The sequence below is a fragment of the Orycteropus afer genome, unplaced genomic scaffold (assembly GCF_000298275.1).
Source record: "Orycteropus afer afer isolate SDZICR_OR568_19922 unplaced genomic scaffold, OryAfe1.0 scaffold00104, whole genome shotgun sequence".
Lineage (NCBI taxonomy): Eukaryota > Metazoa > Chordata > Mammalia > Tubulidentata > Orycteropodidae > Orycteropus > Orycteropus afer.
The window spans coordinates 3,741,767-3,755,248 of record NW_006921691.1 but is presented as its reverse complement, the minus strand read 5'-3'; the positions used below and the strand labels follow the sequence as shown (position 1 = coordinate 3,755,248).

The 13,482-nt window shown below is 38.9% G+C and overlaps 1 protein-coding gene across 1 annotated transcript in view; it reads right to left on the bottom strand.

Moving 5' to 3' along the window:
• FCHO2 (FCH and mu domain containing endocytic adaptor 2) overlaps positions 1-13,482 on the bottom strand; it is a 247,237-nt gene that overhangs the window by 45,921 nt on the left and 187,834 nt on the right. The window contains 1 exon segment of the mRNA XM_007943332.2: positions 735-777. Within this exon segment, the coding sequence (XP_007941523.2) occupies positions 735-777 (43 nt within the window).

Below are 13,482 nucleotides of genomic sequence, written 5' to 3'. Positions count from 1 at the left end.
ATGGGGAGGAAGTGGGAGGGGAGCTGTTGCATTGTGGTAAACTGTGGTCAATGACATGAGATAAAGTATATGTGAACTGCTGTATGGAAAGTGAATTTGTTTTGTAAATCTTCACCCAAATCACAATTAAAAAAAAAAACTGGAATAATCTTAAAGTATGTATTTAATTAAATCTACTTTTACTCATATTAAAAAAAAATAACTTGAAAATATTATAATTCTTATTGATAGACATAGAAGTGAAAGAGTGTCCATGCAATACTGGCTTAAATTTTTTATTTTTAAGAAGAGCTGGCAACTTGCCTTCTAGCCCTCTCCCTTTTCCACTTAATTGAGGCACTTCCTCATTTTTGAAGATTCATGAAGTACAGAGGCATTTTACAAGGTCATAGCCAAACTTGAAGTGCAAGAAAGGACAAAATTTCCATGAGAATAACTAGGGGAAATACAGACATGTATGAACTCAGGATATCATCATTTCTGTAGAGCCAGTCAGGATACCAAGGTCAATTACAGTTCAATGGATTTTTTTTTTTTTTTTTTAAACTACTGTAAAAAGAAATACTGTCAAGTGAGAAATAATTCAAAACATCCAAACACTCCACCATGGCATTTTACTGCTTAGAAGAAAGAATGATTAGCCACACTTTACAGGAATAGAAACCACACAAGTACAAAAACACTTTAGAAAATAGAATAAAAGGAGGATATTTAAAATTTAAAGTAGAACTTACTCAGTGGATGGAGCAGATGGCTTTGATTTTGTTAACTCTTCACCTAATTAAGAAATTGTATTATGAAAAAGTTCATAATATGAGTAATAAATTAATGTAAGATGAAACACTACACACACATCAGTACTATGAACAATCAAAAAATTCTGGAATTACACATAAATATAACTTAAACAATTATGAAGAAAAGAAAAATAGCTATTAACAAGTTTTCTATTGTGTTTAAGACTATTAAAATAATAAATTTTGATTTATCCTAACATCTTTCATAAGAAATTACTTAACTGAATCATAATATTTGTTAGAATAATTATTGCTTAGAAAAGAGAAAATATGGGTTAAACTTTAAAACTTACAAGAAATGTTAAAAATATTTATGTAAATTTGACTCAATAATTTTATTGACATGAAATATGAAAGCTTTTTTCAAATTCTAAGAATATTATTAGTGATCATTTTACTGACCAAACTTATAATAAGACTCCTAAAAAATGCCTTAATTTGGAAAATTAAAAATTTTATACCAACTTAGAGCAACAGTCTCTGTTTTGCTGTTTTTTGTTTTTTTTAAATTTTATGGTAAAAAATATGTAATAAAATATATGCCATATCAACTATTTTTACAATTCAGTGACATTAATCACATTCAAGATGTTGTGCAACTACCTCCTTTGGATAAAGGAGAACCAATTTTTTATCAGGTTTAAAATGAACTAAGTTTTAAATGAACTAAGTACTCCTTGAACAACTCCTCCCCAATTTCTCCTCCCACCAGCCCCCAGGGTAACACTAATAAACTTGGGTCTCTGTGGATTTGCCTATTCTAGATATTTCATACAAGAAGGAACACACCACATTTGTTGTTTCATGTCTGACATTTCATTTAGCAAAACGTTTCTAATTTCATCCATATTATAACACATATCAGGACTTCATTTCTCTTCACGGCTGGACAATACTCCATTCTATCACTCATTCATCAATTTATCATACTGTGATGGCAGCTTGTGTGTTGCTATGATGGTGGAAGCTATCCCACTGGCATTTCAAATATCAGCAGAGTTACCCATGCAGAGCATCCAGACTAACACAAACTAGGAAAAAGGACGTGGCAGTCTACTTGTGAAAAAACTGGCTACTGAAAACCTTATGAATACCAGTGGAACACTATCTGATATAGTACTGGAAAATGAGCCCCTCAGGTTAGAAAGCAACCAAAATATGACTGTGTTAGAGCTGCATCTTGAAAATAGAGTTGACCTTAATGATGTGGATAGAGTAAACTTTTGGGACCTTCATTTGTTGATGTGGCACCACTCAAAATGAGAAGAAACAACTACAAATATCCTTTAATAATCAGAACATGGAACGTAGGAAGTATGAATCTAGGAAAATTGGAAGTTGTCAAAAATGAAATGGAATGCATAAAGAATTATATCCTAGGCATTTGTGAGCTGAAATGGACTGGTATTGGACACTTTGAATCAGACACTCATATGGTCTACCGTCCTAGGAATGACAAACTGAAGAGGAATAGCATCACATTTATTGTCAAAAAGAAGTTTTAAGATTAATCTTGAAGTACAATGCTACCAGTGATGGGATAATATCCAATTGCATACAAGGGAGACCAGATAATAGACTATTACTTAAATTTACACACAAACCATTAAAGCCAAAGATGAAGAAATTGAAGATTTTTATCAACTTCTGAAATTGACCAAACCTGCAATCATGATGTACTGATACCTGCTGGTGAATGAAATGTAAACGTTGGAAACAAAGAAGAGCCAGAACTTGGAAAACATGGCTGACATGACAGAAATGGCACCAAAGATCATATGGTAGAATTTCAAAGACCAACAACTTGTTCATTGCAAATACCTTTTTTTCAACAACATGAATGGAAATTATACACCTTAACCTTGCCAGATAGAATGCACAAGAATCAAATCAACTACATCTGTGGAAAGAGATAATGGAGAAGCTCAATATCATCAATCAGAACAAAGCCAGGGTCTGAGTGTGGAAGAGACCATTAATTGTTCATGTGCAAGTTAAGTTGAAGGTATATAACATGAAAACAAGTCTGTAAGAGCCAAAATATGACCTTGACTCTATCTTACCTAAATTTAGCGACCATGTCTAGATTTCACACATTGAACACCAATGACCAGAGACTAGACAAGCTGTGGGGTGACATCAAGGACATTATACATAAAGAATGCAAAAAGATAGGGAAAAAGAAAAGTCCAAAATGGATGTCAGAAGAGAGTCTGAAACTTGCCCTTGAAAGGGGAGGAGCTAAAAGCAAATGGAAGAAATGATAAAATATAAGAGTTGAACAAAAGATTTCAAAGGGTGGCTCAAGAAGACAAAATAAAGCATCATAATGTAATGTGCAAAGAACTGGAGCTAGAAAATCAAAAGGGAAGAACACACTTAGCATTTCTCAAATGCTAAAAGAAGTGAAGAAAAAATTTAAGCCTCAAATCACAATACTTAAAGATGCTATGGGCAAAATACTGAATGATATATGAAGCACCAAAAGAAGATGGAAGAAATAATACACACAGAGAGTTACTGTACCAAAAAGAATTGGTCAACATTCAATCATTTCACAAGGCAGCATCTGATCAAGAATTGACAGTATTGAAGGAAGAAGTCCAAGATGCACTAAAGGAACTGGTGAAAAACAAGGCACCAGAAATTGACAGGATACTAATTTAGATATTCCAACAAATGGATGAAGCACTGGCAGCACTCACCTATCTAAGCCAAGAAATTTGGAACCTGGTCAGCTGACTGGAAGAGATTCATATGTGTGCCCATTCAAAGAAAGGTGATCCAACACAATGTGGAAATTATCAAACAATATCATTAATATTACACACAAGTAAAATTTTGTTGAAAATAATTTAAATAAGAATAGTAGCAGCAGTATATAGACAAGAACTACCAGAAATACAGAATTCAGCAAAGGACATGGAACAAGAAATCAAACGATGTATTGCACTGGGCAAATCTGCAAAAGACCACTATGCTGGGTCTGATTTTTCAACTGCTGCTTTCATGGGTGTTGATTGTGGATTCAAGTCAAATGAAATCCTTGACAACTTCAATCTTTTCTCCATTTATCATGCTGCTGCTTACTGGTCCAGTTGTGAAAATTCTTGCTTTCTTTATGTTTATATATAATCCATACTGAAGGCTGTAGACTTTGTTCTTCATCAGTAAGTGCTTCAAGTAATCTTCACATTCAGCAAGCAAGGTTGTGTCATCTGCATATAAAACCAAAACCAAACTCACTGCCATCAAGTCAATTCCCACTAACAGCGACTCCCTTTGAGTTTCCAAGGCTGTAAATCTTTATGCAAGTAGATCGCCCAGTCCTCCTTCCACGGAGTACCTGGTGGGTTTGAACTATCAACCTTCTGGTTAGCAGTCAAATGCCTTGTTGTTGTTAGGTGTCGTCGAGTCAGCTCCAACTTACAGCAACCCTATGAACATCAGAACAAAACACTGCCCACTCAGGTGCTAGCCTCACAATCTTTGCTATGCCTGAGCCCATCTTTGCAGCTACTGTGTCAATTCACCTTGGTGAGGGCTTCCCCATAATTACCTGAAGCACTTACTCCCTGACCCTCCACTTTACCCAGCATAATATCCTTCTCCAGGGAATGGTCCCTTTTGATAACACGACCAAAGTAGGTCAAAGTCTGGCCATTCTTGCTTCCATGGAGCATTCCAGCTGCACTTCTTCCAGGACAGATTTGTTTGTCCTTTTGGCAGTCCATGGTATTTTCAGTATTCTCTGCCAACACCACAACTCAAAAGCATCAACTGTCCTTCGGTCTTCCTTGTTCACTGTCCAGCTCTCAAAGGCATATGAGGCTAATGAAAATACCACGGCTTGGGTTGGGCACATCTTAGTCTTCAAAGAGATATCTTTGCTCTTCAGCACCTGAAAGAGGTATTGTGCAGCAGTATTTGCCCAGTGCAATACAGTGTCTGATGTCTTGACTGCTACTTCCATTGGTGTTGATTGTGGAACTAAGTAATATGAAATCTTTAACAACTTCAATCTATTCTCCATTTATTGTGATGCTGTTTATCGGTCTACTTGTGAGGATTTTTGTTTTATGTTGGAGATGTAATCCATACTCAGACTGAAGTCTTTAATCTTCATCAGTAAATGTTTCAAGTCTTCCTCACTTTTAGCAAGCAAAGTTGTGTCATGTACATATCTCAGATTGTTAATGAGTCTTCCTCCAATCCTGATGTCATGTTCTTCATGAAGTCCAGCTTCTCAGATTATTTGTTCAGCACACAGATTGAATAAATATGGTGAAAGGATACAACTCTGATGCAAACCCTTCCTGATTTAAACCATGCAGTATCCCCTTGTTCTGTTTGAACAGAGCCTCTTGGTCTATGTACAAGTTCCTCAACAGCACAATTAAGTGTTGTGGGATTCCATTCTTCACTATGCTATAGATAATTGGTTATCATCCACACAATCAAATGCTTTTGCGTAGTCAAAAAACACAATTAAACATCTTTCTGGTATTCCTTGCTTTCACTAAGATCCATCTGACATCAGCAATGATATCCCTTGTTCCACACTCTCTTTTGAATCCAGCTTGCATCTCTGGAAGAGCTCTGTAGCATAGTGCCTAAGGCACTTGACTGCTAACCAGAAGGCTGGCAGTTCAAACCCACGAGCCACTCCTCGGAAGGAAGGTTGGGCAATCTACTTCCGTAGTGATACCACCTTGGAAACCCAAGGAGGGGTCGTTATGAGTCAGGTCCGACTTGATGGCACATAACAACAACAACAACACTGCATGTCTGGAAGTTCTCTGTCAATATACTTCTGCAACTGTTTTTGAATTATCTTCAGCAAGATTTTACTTGTGTGTGGTATTAATGATATTGTTTGATAATTTCCACATTCTATGTGATCACTTTTCTTTGGAATGTGTACAAATATGGATCTCTTCCAGTCAATTGGCCAGGTAGCTGCCTTCCAAATCTCCAATGTGGCATCTGGATGATTTGGATGAAACATCTCAATAGGTATTCTGTCAGTTCCTGGAGCCTTGTTCTTTGCCAGTTCCTTCAATGCAGCTTCGACTTCTTCCTTCAATACCACTGGTACTTGACCATATGCCACCTCTTGAAATGGATGAACATCGAACAATTCTTTTTGGTATAGTAAGTCCATCTTCTTTTGATGTTTCCTCCATCTTACAACATTTGGCCCATGGAATCTTCCAATATTGCAACTCAAAGCTTAATTTTTTTTCCTCAGTTCTTTCAGGTTGAGAAATGTTAAGCATGTTCTTCCCTTTTGGTTTCTAACTTCAGTCCTTTGCACATTTCATTATCATAACTATGTCTTCTTGAGTTGCTCTTTGAAATGTTCTGTTCAGCTCTTCTACCTTGTCAATTGTTCCATTTGCTTTAGCTACTCTCCATTCAAAGGCAAGTTTCAGAGTCTCTTCCAACAACCACTGTGGTCTTTTCTTCCTTTCCCATTTTTTTAATGACCTTTGCTTTCATTATGGATGATGTTTTTGATGTGATCCCACAATTCCTCTGGTTTTCAGTTACTGGTGTTTAATGCATCAAATCTATTCTTTAGATGGTCTCTAAATTCAGCAGGGATCTAATCAAGGCCATATTTTGGCTCTCATTGTCTTCAGTTTCAATTTGAATTTGCATATGAACTGATGGTCTGTTCCACAGTCAGCTCCTGGCCTTGTTTTTTAAAATTTTTTATTTTTAAGAGTTTGTTTTACATTCAGCATTACGTGTGCATTTAGTTTCACTCTCATTTACCATGTCCAACACTAACTCAGTCTCCTCCCCTCCCTGCCCAGTAACCCAACCACTGTGCCCCTCATAGTTATGCACTCCTGTTTGTCCTGTATTTCCTCTGTGTGAATGTTACCCCTCTGGTGCCCTGTGTTCGATTGCTCCAAAGGATGCATTTCCACAGAGTATGTGGGTGTGTCACCCTGGGTTTAGTGGTCTGCATGTACACTTTATTTACTATTGGGCTGAGAGCCAGCCCCTGGGGGTGAGCTTTATTCCAGGCCCAGAATGTATCCCAGGACCACAGTATTGGTGGTCTCACCAGACTTGATCCGACCAGTAATTCTGGTCATTACTGAGTTTTTGAATTTTGTTTCATGTTTTTCCTCCCATTCTATCCAGGATCTACAGATTTGATCCTTTCCTGAGTGGTTGGCATTGGTAGCTGGGCACCATCTAGTTCTGGTCTTGAGGGCCGTCGTGTCCTAGGGCTGATTGCTTTCAAATGCCCTTTTTTGCTCTCTTCACTTCCAACAATAGGAGACCATTAGCTGCATTTTAGATGGCTGCTTGAAAGCTTTTAAGACCCCAAGCGCTGCTCACCAATGTGAGGAATGAGGCTTTTATATATTTTATTGTGCCAATTGAGTCTGGTGTCCCCCAGTACTATGGTCTTGAGATGGTAGATCTGTTAGATCTCTCTTCCACAGTGTCTGGGTGTCTGTAAGGGATCACTCTATGTCTGTGGTTTGTTGTTTCTGTAAGGATTGCAGGTATTTTGTATCACCGGTATCTGTGCAGGGTTAGCCTGTGCTGAATCTATCCTTGGTCTAGAGTATACTCCCGTTCACTGACCCCCGTCTGATCCTCAGCTGTTTATGTGTTTATCTGTAGCCTGGTGTTTGGTGTTAATGGTAATGCAGCATTATGGGCACACTAGTTGGTATTAGCATGTGTCATCTATCTCCTATGGGCACAAATTGGTGTCCTCCCTTTTCCTAATGTTATCATGGTGGTCACAGACTCTTTCCATATATCCCTCCCCTTATAAACACCAGCATGTGGGCCCCAACTAGCCCAAAATTAATCCCTCCTCTTGTTCCCCACCCTGGTAACCTACAAAGTGAGTTCCCTTGCCCCAGCAAACCTTTCTTTGTCTTTTTACAGTAATGGGCTCATACAGTACTTGTCCTTCTGTGACTGACTTATTTCACTCAGCATAATGTCCTCCAGGCTCATCCACATTGTGAGATGATTCGCCTATTCTTCATTGTTCTTTAATGTAGCATAGTATTCCACTGTGTGAATGTACCATAATTTGGTTATCCATTCATCTGCTGATGGGAATTTAGGTTATTTTCATCTCTTTGCTATAGTGAATTGTACTGCAATGAACATAGGTGTGCATATGTCTGTTCCTGCACTGCCTTTCACCTCTTTAGGACATATTCCTAGTATCGAATTGCTGGGTCAAATGGTATTTCTATTTTCAGTTTTTTAAGGAAATGCCCCTTAAAGCCAGGAAAGGGAGGGAGCAGAGTGTCCAGGGACCACAGGAGTGGCAGGATTCTGCCATTCTGTTAACTTTGCTATTATTATTATTATTATTATTATTATTACTGGGTGCATAAATATTTATTATCATAACTTCTTCTTTGTCAATTGACCTTTTCAGCATCACATAGCATCTCTTATGTTGTTTTTCACCTTAAAGTCTATTTTATCAGTAATTAATATTGCCACTCCTGCTCTTTTTTGGTTACCGTTGGCTTGGTATATTTTTTTCCACCCCTTAACTCTTAATTTTTTTTTTTTTTTTACCTTTGTGTCTAAGGTGGTCTCTTGTAGGTAGCATATTAATGGGTCTTCTTTTCTTATCCAGTCTGCCACTCTCTTTCTCTTGATTAGTGCATTTAGTCTATTCACATGAGTGTAATTAGTGATAGGTATGAATTGATTGCTGTCATTCTATTGTGTTTTTTTGTCATGGTTTTTGTTGGTGTTTCCTGGTCCATACACTTTTCTGTAGAAGCTCTGGTAGCATAGTGGCTAAAGCACTTGACTGCTAACCAGAAGCCTGGCAGTTCAAACCCACCAGCCACTCCTCGGAAGGAAGGTTGGGCAATCCTACTTCTGTAGTGATAATGCCTCGGGTCGCTATGAGTTGGAGCCGACTGAATGGCACATAACAACAACATACTTTTCTGTGCTGAGTTTGTTGTCAAGTTCTTCCTCTCTTTTCTTCTTTATTGTTGCTTTTGTGCTTATTAAACCCATATGGTTCCCTTCCTTCTGGATTTGCTTAGGCAGATTGTTAATTTTCTCTGTGGTTACCCTGGAGTGAATTCTTGTCTCTACATTTTTAGAACAGCCTTTTCTATGAGGACACTGTCCTGTTTTCCTCTCCATTTGGAAGTTTGTACCTAGAACTTTCATTCTATTTGGTTAGTTGCTGTGGTTGTATGCAGACTGGCTTCCTTGATTTTTAGTGTACAATGTTTTATGGTTTTATTAAGAGTTTCTATTTCTGATTTGGTTTTAGTGTTGATGCCACATACCCTGATTTTGCTGTTCTCTGTTAGACAGACTTCCTTAAGCATTTCTTGTAGGCTTGGTCTGGTTTTCACAAAATCCCTTAATTTCTGTTTGTCTGAGAATGCCTTGATTTTACCCTTATATTTCATGGACAGTTTGTCTGGATATAGGATTCTTGGTTGGAAGTTCTTTTCCTTCAATGTTTTATATATGCCGTCCCATGCCTTCTTGCCTGCATGGCTTCTGCTGAGTAATCAGAGCTCAGCCTAACTGTTTGATTATTATAAGTAATATTTCTTTTGTCCTGGGCAGCTTGCAATATTCTTTCTTTGTCTTTGGTTTTGGAGAGTTTAATTATAATATGCCTTGGTGTTTTTCTCTTGGGATCTATCCTGTATGGGGTTCTATGAGCTTCTTGGACAAATACCTTTTCTTCCTTCCTGATATGAGTGAAGTTTTCTGTTTGTTAGTCTTCCATAATTTTCTCAGTGGATTTTTTTTTTGCCTCTTCTTGTTCTGGAATTCCAATGAGGCATATGTTGTTTCTTCTCATGTCGTCCCATGTAACTCTTAGGTTCTCTTCATTCCTCTTAATCTTTGTTCTGATTTTTCTTCATATAGTCTGGTGTCCAGGGATTTGTCTTCTAGTTGGGATATGCATTCTTCGGCCAGTTCTACCCTACTCTTTTGTGCTTCCACTGTACTGTGTAATTCTGTAATTTTGGTATTTATCTTCTGGACTTCTACCTGCTGTTTTTGTATGAGTTCTGGTTCTGCGATAATCTTGTTATTTTGTTCTTGAATGGTTTCCTGAGTTCTTCCAGGGAACTGTCTGTGTTCTCCTTGCTTCTGTTAGGAGTTTCGTTAGGCTCCTATACAACTCTATAAACATACCTTCTAAATTCCTTCTTGGGTAATTCTACTGCCTCCTCTTCCTCCATGTTTAATGAGACTTTTGTTTGGGATTTTACTTCTAATGTCTTATCCTGTCTTTGTTCGTTTTATTTGAGGTCGCCTGTTGTTTCCTAGACATTTTGAGATTTTCTTTAACTGTTAGTTATATATTGATTCGTTCTGTCTTGGCTTTATGGTTTACTATTGTGAAAAGATGGAGCTGGTGTATTTTAATTTTTTGGCTACTGATTCAGGTGTGCTAGCTTGCTCTGCAGTTTTCTTTGTGATGATGGAACAGCTGTGTGGAATGTGGATGCAGGTCTCTGTTTGTCATAAAGGGAGTTTAGGATTCAAGCTGGCAGGTGTTATGGTGGCTGAATATGGTTTTTCTATTGGATAAGGCAGGGAAGAGGCAGAGGCAGTGGGAGGAGAAGAGAGAATGAAGAAAGGTTCCAAGATGCCAGGAGCAGTTTCTAAGGCTTTGAGCAGTTGCTAATGATGACGTTATACTGGTATTCACAGGCCCGCAGCTCAAGTTCAGCAAAGACTCCAATTGTTAGGGGAACCACCACTTTCTGCCAGGTTCAGACACATGCAAAAACCCCTCTCCAGGCCCCTATTTGCCAAAAATCTGACCCAGGATAACTGCCCTGATCCACAATCCGTGATGGAAGTTCCTCCCAGGGCCCACTCACTTCTGGCATTAATGTTCTCTCTGCTCGGGCTTCAGCAATACCACAGCCAGAGAAATCTCTGCTTGCACTCAGCAGTCTCAAGTTTACCAATAAACGTAGGTGCTGGCCCCTCTGTGCCAAAAAGCTACCTTAGGATAACTGCCCCGATTCGTGATCTGTGATCCGCAATGGGAGTTCCTCCCAGGGCCCACTCACTTGCAGCATTAATGTTCTCTTGGTTGGGCTTCAGCAGTACTGGAGCCAGAGAAATCTCTGCTCCTACCGAGCCGTCCCAAGTTTACTGATAAAAGCAGGTGCTGAAGGTAGATCTGTGGAGTGGCCACTGGTTCTCTGGTGTGGTGCTTTCTCTCCACTGCCCCAGGGAAGTCTCCGGTGGCCTTTCTCTCCTGCTGGTTGGTGCTCCACAGGGCAGGTTCACCTGTTTTTGTTATTTTTTTCCCCCTCCAGGTAATTACACTGCCCCTTTCTTCTTTCTAATCCTACTCCCCTGAGTTTTGCATACTCTGATTGAATGAGCTGTTCAGAGCACCAGAATCCCCATTCCAAACTGCTGCACCTAGTTTTTCAGGCACTAAGATGCTAGAGGGAACTACGTAGTGTACGGACTACAAAAGAGATGCCATTTTGCTTCTCTTCCTGGCCTTGTTTTGGCTGTAGATACTGAGCTTCTCTATCACCTCTTTACACAGATGTAGTTGATCTGATTCCTGTGTACTCCATCAGGCAAAGTCCATGTATATAGCTGCCATTTGTGTTGTTGAAAAAAGGTATTTGCAATGAACAAGTCATTCATTGGTCTTGCAAAATTCTATCATGTGATCTCCAGCATCATTTTTATTCTTGGCATTTTCCATATTTTCCAACTACTGGTGATTCTTTTTTGTTTCCAACTTCTGCATTCCAATCACCAGTGTGCAATCAACACGTCTTGATTGCATGTTCGGTCAATTTCAGTCTGTAGAAGTTGGTAAAAATCTTCAATTTCCTCATCTTTGGCTTTGGTGGCTGGTGCATAAATTTGAATAGTAGTAGTATTATCTGGTCTTCTTTGTAAGCATATGGATATGATCTTATCACTGACAGCACTGTACTTCAGAATAGATCTTAAACATTCTTTATATGATGAATGCCACACTATTCCTTTTCAATTTGTCATTTCCAAGCATAGTAGATCATATGGTTGTCTTATTCAAAATGGCCAAAACCAGTCCATTTTAGCTCATTAATGCCTAGGATCTTGATCTTTGTACATTCCATTTCATTTTTGACAACTTCCAATTTTCCTAGATTCATACTTTGTACATTCCGTGTTCCAATTATTAATGGATGTTGACAGTTGTTTCTTCCCATTTTGACTTGTGCCACATCAGCAAATGGAGGTACTGAAAGCTAAATTCCATCCACATCATTAAGGTCAGCTGTACTCTGAGGAGGCAGCTCTTCCCCAGTCATATTTTGAGTGCTTTCTGATGTGAGGGGTCCATCTTCCAGCACTGTATCGAACAATGTTTCAGGGCTATTCATAAAGTTTTCCAGTAATTAAATGAGCTGTTCAGAGCACCAGAATCACCATTCCAAACTGCTGCACCTAGTTTTTCAGGCATTAAGATGCCAGAGGGAACTATCATAGTGTATGGACTACAAAAGAGATGCCAATTTGCTTCATACGAAATCATACATTTTGTAATGTATCAGACAGTGTTTCACTGCTATTCATAAGGTTTTCACTGGCCAATTCTTTAAGAAGTTGATGGCCCCTTCTTTCTTCCAAGTCTGCCTTAGTCTTGAAGTTCCACTGAAACGCCTCCACCATGGGTGTCCCTGCTGGTATTTGAAATACTGGTGCCATAGCCTCCAGCCTCATAGCAACATACAAGCCACCACATTACGACAAACTGACAGACAAGTGGTGGTCAAATGCCTTAGCCACTACAAAGTTGTCTTCCTTCAATCGTAATGCCACATTCTTCTTCAGATTCCAACTTCTTGGATTATCTGTTCAGCACACAGATTGATTATGTATGGCAAAAGGATACAACCCTGATGCATACCTTTCTTGACTTTGAAAACTAAGGTGCACCTGACCCAAGCTATAGTATTTTCAATTGCCTCATATGCATGCAAAAACTAGACAACAAATAAGGAAGACTGAAGAAAAACTGATGCACTGAATCATGGTGTTGGCAAAGAATACTGAACATACCATGGACTGCCTGAAGAACAAACAAATCGTCCTACGTGACATATAGTCAGAATGTCCCTTAGAAGCAAGGATGGCAAAACTTTGCCTCTAATACTTTGGTCATGTTGTCAGGAAAGACCAGTCCCTGGAGGATACCATGCTTGGTAAAGTGGATGAGCAACAAAAAAGAGGAAGACCACCAATGAGATAGATTGACACAGTGGCTGCAACAATGTGCTCAAGCATAGCCAAAGATAGTGATGATGGCACAGGATCATGCAGTGTTTTGTTCGGCTGTACATTTGGTCATTATGAACTGAAACTGACTTGATAGAACCTAACAACAATATTCCACTGTATGTATAGACTATATTTTGCTTATCTACTCTTCTGTGAGGGAATAATGTGAATAATGCTGCAATGAACACTGGTGTAAAAGTATCTGTTTGAGTCTCTTGTTTCCAGTCTTTTGGGTATATATGTAGTAATGTTGTCTCTCCTCACCTGTAAGCCTGGGGCTCAAGGCTTTTATCCCCTTCCCTGCTCTTCCGGCCTGCTACTCTGGCATCCCTGCGTGAGGAGAGACAACGCAGGGACGCCAGAGTAGCAGGCCGGAAGAGCA